Raw genomic sequence first — 17351 nt, forward strand, 5'->3', positions numbered from 1 at the left:
ACACAAGGGGCCAGCCCAGCGGGCCAGCCAGCCTGCTAAATTGCCACGTGGGAAGAGCGAGAGATAGGGTCAGAAACGTGGGCAATCGAAGACCAGAAGTTCACGGACTCCAGAGTAAAACGTTTATATTAAGCATGTGTAGGAAGGGAAATCTCAGGAAGACAATGATCGGGAGGCAACTTTGATTGTGCTGGTTGCTGGACTTCTAGCGCAGGATAAAACCTTACATCACCAAAAATGATTTTAAAAATACAGTTTTTGAAAACTGATTTCATAAAATTTTGGAGCATGCCTCGTTATAAATTAAGTTCAAATTTGCATACGTTATATTTAAGAATTAAATAAACACAACTATGTAATATGAAAAATGTTGTATCATGGTGTATGAAAACTGATATTCCCAGACAGTTAACATCTATTTTAGACATCACAGAAAAACTTTTTCCTTGCTTCATCTAAGAATATATCTAATCGCTACTTATTATCATTCAAACCCAACAAAACCATAAGATTTGAGATTGCAAAAAAATACTAACTTAAATTATTCTAAATTTCAAGGATATAATCAGTACTTTTGGATACTCCATTTGCATGTTGCTGTCCTGGGAATTTGAGTCTAAATACGATCAGGACATTTTAATAGGATGCACAAAAAAACCGGAGCATTAATTTTGATTTACCTCGGTAATGGTTAAATGCAGCATATGTTATTTTTGTTTCTCGAAATGACATCAAATAGATGTGTAAAAATTGCAACTTTTAAAATTGCTTGTTAGGTATGTAATTTTTCAATCTCAAAGGTGTTTTGTACAGTCTTACGACAATATGCCACAATTTTTTTGATTGTTTCTTGAAACTGGACAGGGCCTACAGAGTAGTGTCAAGCAGATCAGTACTACTGCCACTTTTTCCAACACTTCACTTAACATTCAGAATATTAATGACTGTTCCTCTCGCTGAGTGTCCATGACGTATCGCATTATTCGCGAACAATGGGGGTATATGAAAATCAATATGACTTTCTCACATCGATAATGAATCCGTATGATCGCCAACTTCTGCTTTCTGGACAACAAAAATCCACAATGGCAGCGCTACAAAGAGAATGGCGTTCTCGTCAGACTGTGTCAGTGATTCAGGACGTTGGCTAGAACTTGTCCACGCGTTCTACCGGCGTGGATGATGCCGATGCACACAGTGAACTCGAGACCCTGCCTGTTGCAAATAAGCCAAGAGTGACCAAAACATGAGCTGTTAAAAATCTCTGACAATCCAACGGTATTTCACCCAAAGTGTCTGCTAATAAACTATGAAAACAAAGTTTAGTTTACATTCAATATATGAATTCACTACTTTATTATGTGGCTGGTTTGACTCAATTTCTGGACACAATCCAGGAAACGGAATCGAGAGTAGTCACCTTCACCAACAGAAGAAATAAAAGCCTGATGTGAGGCTGGCAGGCACTTGTTTGCTCGGCTGAGAAAATGGGAAAAATATGAGGCGGATGGAGGGTTACCAAATCTAGCGGAGAACCACGAATTTTGCACCTTTTTGACTTTGACCCTTGAATTAGCTCCTGTATGATTAATTCAAAATCTTATTGTTTTTAAAGGCTTCTTCAAAATCATCAGCAAGAGTCCTAAGACATTTAGTTTTCTTCCAAATGTTTAAGAAAAAATTGAAAAGTTTCGCTTAGAAAGGATATGTTTTCAGCCAATTCCAAACTTATATCGTAATGAAAGGACCCTATACACAACAATCTGGCAGTGCCTTCAATCTACATCTTGTTACATGTCTTGTCTCCCATAAATGAATACATAAATAAATCTTTCATAGCGAATCTTGCGAGTTGGCTTTCTTGCGTTTACCTTGGATTGGAACAGTACTTTTTGTGTTTATTACTTTCCTTGGCATCTTAAAATAAAATCAAACACTAATTCACCATAATGCAATCCCTACAATGCCCAGGAAGTTTCTAGGTTTTCTTTCACTAACAATCTACCTTTTTTGGCTTCGAATGCGCATGTTCAAGGTTTTCATGAGCTGAACATCTGGTCACCTTGGGCAGATGATCCAGCGTTATTGCCGCGTGGCGCGTGGCATCCATGAGGAAGACTCGGAAAACTGCTCGAAGCAGTGATCAAGGTCCTACAATATAGGTTGGGCACCTCAGAAAATAAACACACGGGGAAGAGCGGCGGAATGACGTCATAGCGGATAGAACAAGGGAAAGGCACAAACAGAAAATATAAGTCTACTTGACTTGACTAACAAACGTCGACATCTAAGAGTGGTATCCACAATATTGAAAATAAATTATTCGAAGGTAACACCTTATAACAACCAATTTCAATATAGCAAGGACGAAAATTACAGCTTCAAATAAAATAATTTCTTTTTTTACCTCAATAATGAATGCAAGGCATTTGAAATTGAAAAAAAATATATGCTTGAAGACTTTATTCCGTACATGTACCTTGTTTTGCTTTGCTTTGCTTGTTACGAAGTCAGATGGCAGCTCTCTTGCTCAGCCTACCATCTCATTTTGGGTGTCCCAATAGAGGGATATTCCCGCTTCGTCTTCAATGTTAATTATTACCTCACCCTCGTGAATGACCGCAAGTTGGCCCATTTAATTTGTTAAATCAGCAACTCATGTTGTAATTTAAATACCGCAAGGAAGCTTGGACTTGGGAAGCCTGGGATCAAACCAGGTTTCGCAAATAGGAAGGCGGATGCTCTACCAATACGGTACCCTAGCAAGCTTATTGTTCCTTGTGAAAGACTCTTCTTCGAAACTCAACTGAAATTTGACAATATTTTGTCCATTGTAGTTTTAGTACTTAATTGCATTTCCTTAGCCTGTAGAAATAGATATGCATTTTCTGATACTATCTTTAAGTTATTGAAAACTTATGATAGTCCATTCAAATCCTTATCGATGTAATTGACATGCAAGTAAAAAGCTACTACTACTGGCCATTTCAATATCTTCTATGTGGAAAACATTGAATGCATATGAAGCTAATTAAAAGAATAATAGAGATGAGGTCCAATATTCAACTGAATGAGGGGTTGATGAAGTTTAGAACATAACAATGGAGTCAAAAAGACATTGATCTACTAAAATTGTCAGTCTTACGTTTCAATTTATTGCTTAAATTGATTATTAGAGTATAGAAGAGGAAACTCAGAAGTGTTTCTTCTTTTGAATTATGTCATTGTGTAAGGTTCAGTAGGTTGCTTTCAGGAGGGATAATCATCATGATTTTCAAGACCTAATTCAAGACCTGGTCTAATTAAAGTGAAAAAAAACCTATTAATCTTTTATATGTCATATGTCTTTCATCTGCCAAGGTATTTGACAAGGTCGATCATGGTCTTTTAGTTAGTAGGCTTAATGCCATTGGGATCCACGGGAAGGTTCTCAATAGTTTAAGAAGTCTCATTTATGGTAGGAAGCAATTGGTTAAGGTTCCCTTAGTGACATACATGATGTCAAAGCGGGTGTTCCTCAGGGCTCCATTTTGGGTCCTCTCCTTTTCATCATCTTCATTGCTCCGCTTCAGAGCCTTGGTAGTAGTAATGTCAGTATCTCTTCCTATGCTGATGATAAAAAATTGGTAGTTGGTAGGAAATGTCATAATTCCGGTTGTGTGGTAGAGGTCCAAGACCAAATCTACTCTTTGGTTGTTGCGAGTAACACGGCATTGAATGGAATGGAATTCCACTCACTTTGGGTCGACGCCATTAGACACTCCACTATTAGAGGATGAAAGTAAGGGCATTCAGCAGGTCTCATCCACGAAGGATTTAGGTGTAGTCCTCTAAGATGATGGAAAGTTCGATGAGCATATCCAGTTGAAAGTAGGTAAAGCTTTTCAAACCTGCAGTTGGATATATCGCACGTTTAAGTCCAGAGATAGTATCACAATCAGGGATGATAAATTATCAAAAGCCATTTTCTACCACCTGGCAGAAATTGGTGGCAGAAAATGGCAGAAATTGGTCCAAAGAGTGGCCAAAAATGGCTGAAAATACAATTCTTTGTATTATTCTAATTCATCTTTTTCTAGTATTTACGATCACTTCCGTTAATTTTAAAGCATGTGTGTAGTTTTGGCACGTTGGGATGGGTATTATGTGAGATACAACCACTAAACATCATTGGAGTGTGATCGAGTTTGCGTTTTGCCACCGCAATCGATTTGAGTCAAGGATGTAATTGGACCTAAACTTTTTAAAGTCAAAATGACGGCAATTGCATTTAAAAAAGTGTTATGGTATTCAAGAACCATTTTGATGACTTTGAAAAAACCTGCAATTGTTGGATACTGCAAGTGGTGTATGGATAATGTTATCAATTCAATCAACCATCAAACAGTATAAGTATCAATATTTGAGGAACATTTTGCATTTCAGCCAATGCTATATCGATATGCTTTTTAGCAAAGGACACTTGAAAAACTTTTTCAACCCATATGATCTTTCTTGTCTTTGACATCTTTTAGAATCAAGATCAGGCATTCTAACACCGGGGGCCGATTATGACCACCTTCCAGCAATTTCTGCCATATTCTGCCACTTGTGGCAGTTAATGTGTTTTTGAGATTTTTATTCATTATCTTGATACAATAAAGCTTTGTAAAGTCAAAACAAATATCATTGATATATTTTGAATGATAAAAAGTCAAAGCCACCTGAAAATCATGTAGTGGCTGAGTAATTTTAGCTAAAATTAAGTCTTGAACTTAAAGAAAAGCATAGTAGTTGTTCATCAAATATCCAATAATACTTTTTTTATATTTGTAAGGAGTATATGAATTACACTTTTATCATACATCCAAAAACTAAGATATATGTTGCTTTTAAAAAAACAGTGATTCCTCTCATTTTCTGACTTGAAACGCATCTTTAAAATTAGAAAATATGCCTCACAATATTTAAAGTAACTTGCTTATAAAAAATAAAACCATAAAAAAGGAAAAAGTCATCAAAATTTAGTAATTGGGTAAGATGTTCAATTTTTGGTATTAGCTCTTTTTAAGAGGATATTCCAGATAACTGATGATTTTAAGTAAAAATATTTTTGCAAAAAAAGCTTTATTCTACAAGAGGGAGGCTTTGCTGAAGGTGCACCCTACATGATGACTAAGGTAAGATAAAAGAGTGATGAACCTGTCTTTCAACTTTGCATACAAACCTGAAATATTGGCCATCAAAATCCTGGAAAAGTAACAATCAAGTAAAATCATTGCATCATTTTTGGGCAAGTAATGGTTATGGAATAAATTTATAATTTTGGTCAGCTGTAATCCGTTCCTTTTACTAAGGAACAACCAATGTCCTGCTAATTGATGACATTGACATTAGAAATGAAGATATCCAAGCAAATCCAATTTATTCTTTGAATCAAATGAACCATTGTCACTTAAAATGAGATGCTGAAGTCTTTGCCATATGATTGATGCCAATGAGCATCATACATTGGGGATCACTCTCACAAACACAAATCCTTCCTCTTCATACGTGGATTTCATCTCTTCCCAACGTGAATGATCTAACAAAAGACCAACCACAGCACCACCACTGCCTAAAAGAAAATGAATAAAGCAATGTCAACTGTTGTTCTTACACACATTACTTACATTTGTGACTTTGATGCAGGAAAAGAATGATGACTTGACAACAATACTTTTGGGCATCACTTTGAAGCTCCTAAATAATGGATTAAATTATTGCTCCGGGTCATTTATCTATGGAAGGAAGTTTTTTTTTTTTAATGTGAAATCATTTTTTGCACTGTGGATGAGTCCTGGTTGGCCATCACATTGCCCTTTATAAATCAAAAGTCCATATCTGGTTGATTCTTTGCTTGTTATTGTGGTTGACGTCTGAAAGATTTCTTTTTTGAAAAGTTGGGAGAAGAATCAAACCCAATGCATCTTTCTTACCAGGCATTCTGAATTCTGACCGCAGACCATATAATGACAAGACCTTGCATAGCGCAGAGGAAAATCCAAACACTTGCCTTCAGCAGCTGGTACATTAATTTTGGGGTCTAGTGACTCATGCTTTTTCATTGGTCAGCATGAGTGAGTTTGTCACTAACTGCGTTCATTGAAGACCCGGTGATTGCTGTTGTTACTCCTGATCAAGCTGTGACCCTTCTCTTTTTTTATTTACAGATCTGCTGACGCAAAATCCATTTTCCTCTGAACTAATGCTGGGCTAATGCAAGATCTAGTCATTATATGATTTGTGGTAATCAAGCATTCATCAGTGTGGCTTGATGGAAAGAGCAGGCTGAGGAATGCACCAACCTTGCCCTTCCTCTTTTCCGTACGCTAGCTTGTCCTGAGAAATCCACTAATTTGTTAAATGCATTCAAAATGATGCCAAATTTGTAATTTTAAACGAACCACTTTTCATGGCACCGGCCCTTCCAACGGTAGATGGCGATACCTTCGGAAATTGATGACACCAACGTAAAAGTCCTCATTAACATACTTTGCTTTTGGTTGGTCAAATGGTGAGTAGACTACAGTGTTACTGTCTATCTTGTTTAAACAAACGACAGGACAATTGAAGTTGGCATTACACTATTTATGTCCCAATTTGTGCCCTTTAAGTAGCAGCTTCACTTAATATTATTTTTTGGGACGTCACTGGCCTTCTTTTCAATAAAAGTTTTCAAGTTTATCAATATCCAAAGCTATCACCATCTACCGGTCAAAAGGGCGGCTTCTTGAAAAAAGGCTCATTTAAAGTTGTAAATTTGTCAGCATTGGCAACGAATTTAGCATTTAATTCCATTCATGATGCCTTAAGCTAATATTTGCTCTTACTTGTTCAAACATTAGACCTTTTCAATTGATGTACTTATCAAATTCGTCAATTCAATCTTGGATTTATGTACTGATTCAGACATGTAGGACCGTAGGCCCTGCAATTTCTTTGTCTTGCTTACTCTTTGATATCAATTTCAACTGAATTTATGTAACTCGATGAACGCTCACCAACCTTTTGAGGTTTCATCATGCTATAAAAGTGCTTTTGAATGTCAATCTAGCATATTCTGTTTAAGAATTAGAATAGTTACTCTGTTAGTTAGCTAGAAATCAAGTCAATGCATTAACCAACTCTGCTTACCTGGAAATTTGCAAGCCGCTCCAAATCTACAACCAATGTCAACCATCTTGATGTTATCCGCCCCAAGACAAGTATCTCCGTAAATTGACCGCCTAAGGGCAAAGTTGTCTTTCATCAATTGAGCGATGCAAGGCCAATTTCCATCTTGAACCGCTCTCTTGGCTTTCTTTGTCAACTCGGCAAAGGCCTCCATGGCGTTCACAACCTCTGGATCGCCTTGATCGAATCTTTTCCGCACATCGGAATGAATCTTGCCTGAATCGCTTCCATTACTCGAGTAGCAAATGAAAAAAGAAGGCAAGTCCTGAACCGACAAGTTTTCGTACAACCCAAACCCTTGGGATCCCATTAGATCCTTATCGAAGTCCATAAACACGAGACCTTCGTACACTTGGACCACGCGATCTTGAAGGCCCGCATTGATGAACAATTCGGAGACTTCTACTTCCATTATGAATTGAGGCTGGATATCCTTGGGTATGTCCTTCTCCGTGATGCGAAAAAAGGCCATTAAACACTTAAGTGTTGCCGTCACGATGGCACTGGAACCAGCCAATCCCACTTGGCGGGGAATGTTAGTGTCATATTTCAATGAGAAATTTCGTTTTCCAAGCGCGATTCCTCGTGTTGAGCAAAAATGATAAAACTTTTTACAAGTGGCCTAAAGAAGTGTGAGATACAGGAGTTATAGAATTATGATCATCAATCAATAGGGAGATTTAGCGGAAACTGATTGTTGCATATTTCAATGAGAAATTTCGTTTTCCAAGCGCGATTCCTCGTGTTGAGCAAAAATGATAAAACTTTTTACAAGTGGCCTAAAGAAGTGTGAGATACAGGAGTTATAGAATTATGATCATCAATCAATAGGGAGATTTAGCGGAAACTGATTGTTGGTAAATGTTTACCTGTAGCAGTCGAAGTCCTCCCAGATAACCTTCCTTGGTAGAGATCCCATGCAAGTCAGCTAAACTTCCAAACTCTGTGGGGTCACATAATGGATGTGGGATGAGAACCAGCTTGTTGCTCTCGGATATGGTGACTTCTGCCCAAAAATTCTTGATAGACATGGAAATTGTCTTTCCGAAGAAACCATCAGATGGATTGCCAACAAGCTAATTAGAAATAAGTTTCCCTTTAGGTCGGTCGGAAAGTAACAGAATTCCAATATCCCAGAGCCAAATCGATCACGTCTTTTTTGCTAACTAGAGTATGTACTACAAGTTCTAGCGAGAATTAAAACACCGGTGAAAGGCAAACGATCCTTTCATTGATGCAAAAATGCATGAAAATCTTGCAGGTATTGCAGTTTAAGCTCAAATATTGTAGAAGAGGAACTGATCATGGATCAAGTACAGGTATTTTGGAATCGATAAACTAGCGCAATTTTAATGCGATCAAACTGTAATTATCCAATAAAAATTTGAGAATATGTGGATGAAAATATATTTTATGTCATCATTGTATACTTTAGTGGAGAAAGAATAAGTACCCTTTGTATGTGTGTCAATGGTGTTCCAAATTCGTATAATCTATCCTGCATATAAATTCAAACTATATTTTAAGGCGTAACGTGTTTTTTTCAATCTCAAAAATGAACCTTACATTACAAAGTTTCTAAACAACGTTGATCATTAGACTTCGAAGAAAGTTGCCTTTTTGGCTCCGAATCTTTTTTTCGAGCTAGCAAAAACAAAATGCCAAAATAAGAGCAAGAACATTTTCTCTAGAAATACTTACTCCCACTCGAGCATAAGCCCGCTTTGATATTCGTCTGGTGCGAACATCGTTTTTTTCTTGCTGCGTAAAATACTGAATCCACGCGTCGTAATCTTCCAAGGTAGTTTGTCCAATAAGTTGGAACCCACTGGGCAATTTCATGGCATAGATCAAATGATCCTTGTCATTTACCAACCACGACAAGAGATCCCCAAAGCAAAGGTCGTGTCGTCCCGGGAACATGCTCAGATACTCGTCAATTTTGGCTATTGTGTCTGGTTGGAAGCAGTAGAATGGAACACTCGCATTCCTGGAGATGGTTTGGTCGGGGGACGGTTTCTCCCAAAACTTGACGATTCGGTTGGTAAAGGGACAGACTTCAATGATCCCTCGAGTTTCAATCCTTTCATCGTTGCCAAGCTCGTAGTAGATGGCAAGGTCCCCGTCAGCTTTGGTGCCGTGGAAGTTGGTCACTTGAGCCAAGTCGAATTTTTGGTCCTAGATGGGCAATGTTTGGGTAGAAAGATCAAAGATAAAATGTATATTGGGTTCAAATTGTTCGTCGAAATCCTGACCTTTCACTGGTTAGATGGTTTTCTAACACATAACTAAACTCAGATTTCATAGAACTCTTTTCTAAAGCAATACAGTAAAAGAAGAGATCTGAAATATAGCTTTAATTGTTTATAACTAAGTGAATTGTTATTCAAAGAAATTAAAAAAAAAACATGAAATGTTCCCCAACACCTAAAGTACTTAATCGTGACTATACATGATGCATCACAAATATGTTGATATTGTTTTATTCAGACTCTTACACTAAAAGTTAGGGTTTTTATTTCTGGAATAAATATTGTAAAATGTTGCAGTAGAGGGTGCCAGGTTACCCACTAAACTGAGTGATTCAGGTTTATTAGGAATTTCTGCGCATACTGTTGCCTCTTCTAGGTCGGAACTTGCTGAAAATTTTCATTCCCTTCAATTCAATGTCAATGTCATATTACTCTTGGTGACTCAAGAGTAGATTTGGTCAAGGACCGGCTAGGACCTCTACCAGACAACCGGAATCCTGACCATTTTTACCGCAGACTAGTTTTTTATCATGGGCATAGGCAGAGATGCTTACATTACAACTAAGACTAAACTACTAATGAAGAGCAATAAAGAAGATGAAAAGGAGAGGACCTAAAATGGAGCCCTGAGGAACACCCGACTTAACATATTATGTGCCAATAAGGTATCCCTTGACCTCACCAAGTTGCACAAACATGAAACTTCTTAACCAATTGAGAACCTTGCCATGGATCCCAATCACATGAAGCCTGTTGACTAAAAGGCCATGATCTACCTTGTCAAAGGCCTTGGCCAAGTCAAGATCGGCTACTTCGACCGACGCATGACTCCTTACTTCCTCAATGACCTGCTCTTTATGTTCAATCAGTTGGGCAACCGTGCTAAAATGCGCTCGGAACCCAAGCTGGCTCAACGGCTTTTGTTGGGATCGACGAGCATGTCTTTCTCGAAAACGTAACCTAGTCACGCTGAATTCTATCCATCCAACATCAACAGTCAATTTTTTCACTACAAACTTTGTTGTTGGTTAGACAGTCACTTGTCTTACTATGCTAGACTACCTAAGCGTTTGAAAGTGCGAACAAATCCAAGTAGTCCTCAATATGTCAGGTCCTTCTAATGGGAATGTGCCTCCCGGCTCCGGCTCCACGGGTAGTACCAGTACAGAATCGCCGTTAATGACGGAAGTGCCCTCTTCGTTGAAGCAATTGGCACGTTTGGTGGTGAGAGGCTTCTACGGCATGGAAGACGCCCTCATCATCGACATGTTAGTGCGATTCCCTTGCTTGAGAGAGGAGGACTTGGCCGAATTGCTCAAATTCGATAAGAAGATGCTTAGAGCCAAGATCTCACTCCTCAGAGTTGATAAATTTGTTCAGGTATTAACTGCATACACCATTTATAAGGAATGACATCAATGCCATTGAGTGTGTTCAAGCAGGCCACTCCATTTTACCGTTAGATGGCGCTACATGACGTGCATCTAATGGAGCGCCACCTTTCGGTCAGTTAACTAGCTCAGTCTTAATTCTTCCACGAAAATAGTGCCTTTGAGGGTAACAAAGTGATGCAGGAGCGCCATTAAATTACGACCAGGCCTCAGGGGTAAATCAAATGATATTGATGGCTTGAAGATAGAAGCATCTGTTCAGAAGGAAATCTTACACTATGTTTTTCACTAATTATGCAAGATTTTACCCTCCCCTCATCTAGGGGAAGAAATAAAAACCACGATATTATTCAATAATGACTTTCATTTCAGACCAAACAAAGGATCGAGACAGATGAAGAGGGTAAAGTGGTCAAAATGAATTGCTATTTCATTAACTATAAGGTGTTCGTGAATATCGTCAAGTACAAGTTGGATCACATGCATAAAAAGATGGAGACCTCGGAGCGCGACGCCACCAATCGATCCAGTTTTATCTGCAAAAGATGCACCAAAACATTCACAGATCTCGAGGCCGATCGGCTTTTTGACCCTCAGACATTCGGCATGAGGTAAGATAAGCACTGCTATCTTTTCTCGAAACATCACTGGTCTTTCAATCTTTGCCTTAAAATATGAAATGCTACATATTCATTTCAGATGCACGTATTGTTCCGGCGAAGTGGAAGAGGATGAATCGGCCGGGCCCAAGAGTGATTCCAGATTACTCTTGGCCAAATTCAATGAACAGATGGAAAAGCTCTACGACATATTAAAGGCCGTGGAGACAATACGGCTGGCCCCCGTGGTGTTGGAGCCCGAGCCCGCAGAGATCAACCAAAAGGGCAAAACGAAGAATAACACTTCCAATGCTCCGGCTGATGGCGAAGGTAAGATTCGCCTCACCTATTTTATGATTAATATTCCCTTTGAACCCGTGTTATGGGTCCTGTTCGTTCTATCATTAACAGGCAAATGGTCTGGCGAGGCCAGTCGAGGTGGCGGGTTTCGAACCGAGGATCAACACGTCAACATTACGTTCGGCGACAACGCTCAAGATAACCGCGAAGCCGCGAAGGAAGTCCCCATCTGGATCACCGAATCCACCGTCAATCGCGATGAAGACACCCGAACCTCACTTCTGGGCAATGTTCTGGATGACGATTCAAATTCCAATTTGCCGGGCGTCAGTTCCAATCCGGGCGTGTCCGAAGATCAAAGCGACGAGATCACATCATTGTTGCTTCGTCATGAGAAGCGGAACGCGCAACCCGCATTTGTGCCTCCGGGCAGTGATAGTGACAAGAGTGATGAGAGTGATTTTGAGGATGTGTCTAAATTGGAGCAAGCGGCCAATCCCAATAATGAGGAAGTGGAGATGATGTCAGACGAGGATGACGGCGAATTGCCCACGGTGAGGATAGGCAATGATGAGGTGACAGTGACGGATGTGACTGAGGAACTCATCGCCAAAATGACCGCTGAAGAGAAGGAGAGATACACCCAAGTGTTCCAGGATTTCTATTCTCATATGTACGAATGATTTCAAGAGAGTGAACGCATTGAAGAAACTGAGAAAGAACAGTAATCAATAGAACGTATTTTATTTATATCTTGATCAATAGTTTTGTCTATTTTATTGGTTCCAACTTTCGGAGCCTTTAACTACTTGCAAATTCATTCCGGCATTTGAAGAAGCCCTTCAAATTAGTCTGTTTTAAACTTCGCGAACACTGAATCTATCGCTTTCTAGACAAGTTTTGTTTATAATACTTTTTGAGACCAGTGGAGGGCATCGTGAACACACAAGTTAAAGTTGCCAAGCGCGTTAAATCATTACTTGTAAGTTCAATTTGTCATGTCCCTAGATTGATTTTATAAATTTCCTTTGAGAGCATTGCTATTACTTGGGGTACCCAAAAGATATTAATTAGTCCACTAAATATCAAGCAAGATATGCCAAATTGACTAATGACATGATCTAATATCAACACAAGATGTGTAGATGGGCAAAACGACGCGAAAAGATGATTTGCCCGAAATGAAATTCTGCCATAACAATGACAATTGTCTGCCATTGTGGTTATATCGACAGTCGCCATGGCGGTATAAACGGACCTAAACCTAAAAGCTTTTGTGTATTATGGACCATGAAAGCAATGGAACTTAATTCGTCAAACAATTAACACAAAAGATACACGTCCATTGATCATGAAGAAAAAAAAACCGCGTCATTGATCAATGATTGACGGTCTGACGACCATCACTGTTTTTGAGCAACATTCAGAAGGGAGAGGTATATCAATGATTGCAGGAACCCTTCATGTATTTCAAAACTTTGATCCATTTGCTTTACAAATAATATCCGGGTATGTATATGTTGTATGAGATTTACTAATTAGTGAACCCTTGGCCTTGTCACCGATTTTCGTCCTCGGAAACGGCAGGAGGAGCTTCTTCTCCAATTTTCACCCCTTCCAAATCAGTATCCTCTTTCCGGTGAATCGCATAACGGATGATGATGCCTGACAAAAAGACCAACGAAAGCACGATTTGCGAGGAATATACCGCCACTCTGTGGTTCAAGCATTGCCGATTAGTCCCCATGGTCAGATAGATCGGCTCTCCCCAAGTGTCCACCGTGTCCAAGATGATTTTTCCCACGATCACCAAATTATGCGGGAAAGCTTGTTCCGGAAACTGGGAAAGGCTATTGTTCACCGGGTTATACACCACTAACGCTTCAAATTGGGTCCAATTGACGCGGTTCATGATCTCCATAACGGGCACGGTGCCATCATAGGGCAGCAAGATGCAGCTGGAAGCGGTTCGATGAGTTGGATCCGGCTCCGGGATATGTTGGACATTGGACAGGTTCCTGTTCAGAAGTCGACAATTGCCCTTGAACACCGGGGCGTGTGGAGGAACGGAGAAGGGCAAATCCACCTCATCGTTGGGGGGGTGGAAGATGCTAAAGGATCCTTGAACACATTTGTTCCAGAACAGTATGATCATTGTCACGGAGAACAACGACCAGGTCCTCATGATGAGGTTTAAATGGCAAACTAATCGCTCTACTGGACGACGACCCCCTCCCCCCTTTTCGTACCCTATCTACCTTACCCCAACCTCTCTTCGACTGTATCTGGTTGGCATTCTAACTTCCGTCTTGGTCCTTGGGGACCTGTGAGAATTGGGTCGATCGTGTTGGACTCTAGACTCACCTGGAAGAGAATGTCCCCGGCGATGACCATGATCGGTTGATTCCGAATCTTCTTCACCTTGAGACATAGCTGAAGATCAGCGATGGCTCCAATTCTGGTTTCTCTGGAGGTGGTCCCGTCGTTGATGATGTTTTGGACGGGAAAATCCGACGCTGTAGCCCATCGCTCGAAATGTTTGATCTTATCAGCATTGGTCACCAGAAACACCTAAAAGTGTTGAATACAATTAATTGTAATTAATGGGACGAAATAGATGTATATACTGTAAACATTGTAAAAAGACCTATGATCCAATGAGAAATATCTCGCAATAAAGAGTTAAAAAAAAAAAAAAATGTCTTATGGTCTTCATGTATTTTCTAATTCCCTAAACACTTGATCCCTGTGAGATTATGACTACATCATAGATTTAAAAGTCAATGAAAACATGGTGATAGTGAATATAAGCCGAAGCTTTTTAACAATCGGATGAATGTAGGTTATCCATGAAAGGCCAATTACTTTTAATACAGTTGCATTACTATGCAATTCTTTACAGGGTTGTCCCAATTTAGTGTGGCCATATCGACAAAAAGCTCCTCTGAACTTGCCAGGTTTTTTTTTCCTTCTGTTAAAACTATTATTCCGAGAAAAATATCCTAACCAAGTTGTATGCTTCATGAAGAACTTTTTGGGAATACAACTTGCCTCCAAATTACTATAAACCGCTTTCAAAAAAGAGTTATTTCCCTTTGAGCCCAATAGTTGCCAATAAGACAGCCTAAGCTTTTTTAGGAAGTCCTACCGAAAACCAACCCCTTTTGGCTTGTTCAGGCACACAATGGAATTAAAATTTCAAGAACGTTTACGTGAGACAACCTTGTGATTGCTTCTCGGAAGATAGAACACCTCGAGTCGAAAATTTCAAAGTTTTTTGGCCACAAACAATGCTACTTACCAACGGTTGTTCAAAAACAGTGTCCTTTGAATCATTGATCCTAGCTAACGAGTTGGAATAATTTGCGGTAGCAGACAAAAAGTGCCGTTTTTCACCCTTACCAAATGTAGGATCATCTTTAGAGAAGATGGGATTACCTCATTGAAGATTTGTCTGTGTTTGATGAGTTCCCACCAAGAATCCAAGATCTTTTTCCCTCCCACGCCAGGCAAAAGAGCTTTGGGTACCCCCTCTAAATGGACATAGCGACCCGAAATATCCTGTTTTACATCCCAATCCAATTGGGGTTGATGCCCGGCCACCAATAAGACGCAGATCATTCTCAAATACAAGCTAGTGAGTGTCCTTCTCTCACTGCGACAACCACGCCGTAGACTGAAGAGTTTTGGCAACCACTTGTGATCCCAAACAATTCATCTGGCTCAAAAGCAACGCTAGATAGATAGAGGTGTTGTCATCCTCAGGCATCCCCTCTGCGATTCACAATCGAGGACAGGTTACTCGGCTACTCCATACGTAGTCCAGGGAATCCTGCCACCTCGCGGTATAGAACCGAAGTTAAAGTCGACTGTTTGTTATGATTTGGTTTTGGGTTGGCAGAAGCTCACAACCTTCAGAAGGGACACTTCTCGTCGTTCTTAAGACATTTCAGCCTCATCAAAATAAATCTTTATTGCGAGTTTGAACCTCATTGGATTATTATTTGACAAGTTTTTTGCACTACATATTGGAATGTCCCATTTTGTACTCTTATCAAAAGGAAATTTTCATCTACAAATTTATCCAGCTTTTGAAAGAAACTCACTTGATGCCAAACTCACTAATGGAGTAAATGAGACACGAGAGGTTTCTCCTTTTGGGGAAGACAGCTAGGGTGACTAGAGAGTCCACAGCATGTTCGCTAAATCCCTGGGTCGGGTTGTACTTGAAGATTTGTGCAACGGATCCGACAGGAGGGTCTTTCCAATCTGATCCGAGCGGATTTTTTTGCAATCCCATTTCGAAAAATGGCGATCTTGTGAACTTGGGCCGTCAAGAGAGAGGCTCGTAAAGGGGCTATATTTGAACGTGCATTGCCTGATTTCTAAAAAAGACAGCACAAAAGTTAAGATCTTAGAAGAAATAGCCGTTGAGAGAGGGATTTCATTCATCTTTATAACAGAAACCTGGCTTCGGCCAGGGGTCTTAGATGAAGAACTAACCATAGTTGGTTTCAACTTAGTTCGTTGTGATAGGATACGCCCTGATAATCCCATATTCCCACATGGGGGCGTTTGCCTATATGTTAGGAATGATTTTCACATTAGTCATGTACAAATGTCGAATGGAGAAGTAGAGGTCTTAGTTTGTCATCTTCGAGGTCTTGATTTGTCTATGGTTACAATGTATAGACCCCCTTCTTGTTCAGCAAGCTCTTTTTCGTCAGCTCTCCAATTCACTGGAAATGAGTTGGACCTGGCAGTTTGGTCGAAGGTTTTCTTTGTAGGGGACTTTAATTTTCCGGCTAGCGTTGTAGAGTGGTAGCTATTGATTATACCCGTTTTAAAGGGTCGAACAAAATAGCTTAAAGCAGGATACCTGGTACTGAAATTTTGTAGTTGTGGTTTATCAAATTCATTTTGAAGAAAATGTTTTCTAAGTATCAAGGAGGGATTAGCTTTCTTAAAGTAAAGTACAAAAATAACACCCCTATTAGAATGTAATAATTCAAGGTTAAACAAAATTTATGTTTATCTACCACATCAAAACTAGTTAAAAAATTAAATCTTTAGTAAAAATTCAGTGAAATCCAATACTAGAATAGGTTTAAGTGTTACATAATTTTAAACAGTTGTGGAACTTGGTTTAGGTTAATCTGTTTGCCAAATACTTAGGAGAATAATCTCTGAAGCTCTGCCCGGTGATGAAAATTAAACGGCTTGACTCTTTGTAGGGGACTTTAATTTTCCGGCTAGCGTTGTAGAGTGGGAGGTAGTCCTGACGGGTATATTCCCATTTCGAAATCGACATCTCAGTCGTTCGAAAAGCTGGAAGAGTCTGCGATCTTGCGCAATTTCTCCTAGTATGCTGGTGTAGCCACTAGGGAGAATAGCGTTCTCGACTTGTTTTTTTCCAATGACCCTGATCTGATCCAGTATGTCCATGTGACGCCTAGTAATCTGTCTGATCATCATGTTATCGAGATAGGGTCGACCATTATTCAAAAGCCGGCGTGCTCTAGAGTAAAAACGGCCAAAAAGGTCGGTCTGGCTAAGTTCAAGTTCAAAGATGAACATTGGCCGTTGATTATAGAAAGATTAGAAGAACTTGACCT

The 17351-nt window shown here is 39.6% G+C and overlaps 2 protein-coding genes across 2 annotated transcripts; one reads left to right on the forward strand and one right to left on the reverse strand.

Moving 5' to 3' along the window:
• Positions 1–5387: 5387 nt before the first annotated feature.
• Positions 5388–15661, reverse strand: LOC131882019 (uncharacterized). The gene is made up of 6 exons (XM_059229037.1): positions 15175–15661; positions 14101–14307; positions 8896–9372; positions 8064–8270; positions 7156–7816; positions 5388–5596 (listed from the first exon to the last, which is right to left on the reverse strand). The coding sequence occupies exons 1-6, from the start codon at positions 15355–15357 to the stop codon at positions 5484–5486; spliced, it is 1848 nt and encodes a 615-aa protein (XP_059085020.1). The 5' UTR covers positions 15358–15661; the 3' UTR covers positions 5388–5483.
• On the forward strand, positions 10457–12494 carry LOC131882020 (general transcription factor IIE subunit 1-like). The gene is made up of 4 exons (XM_059229038.1): positions 10457–10826; positions 11210–11448; positions 11537–11766; positions 11848–12494. The coding sequence occupies exons 1-4, from the start codon at positions 10551–10553 to the stop codon at positions 12417–12419; spliced, it is 1317 nt and encodes a 438-aa protein (XP_059085021.1). The 5' UTR covers positions 10457–10550; the 3' UTR covers positions 12420–12494.
• Positions 15662–17351: the final 1690 nt, after the last annotated feature.

This window comes from Tigriopus californicus, chromosome 6, assembly GCF_007210705.1.
Source record: "Tigriopus californicus strain San Diego chromosome 6, Tcal_SD_v2.1, whole genome shotgun sequence".
Classification (NCBI taxonomy): Eukaryota; Metazoa; Arthropoda; class Copepoda; order Harpacticoida; family Harpacticidae; genus Tigriopus; species Tigriopus californicus.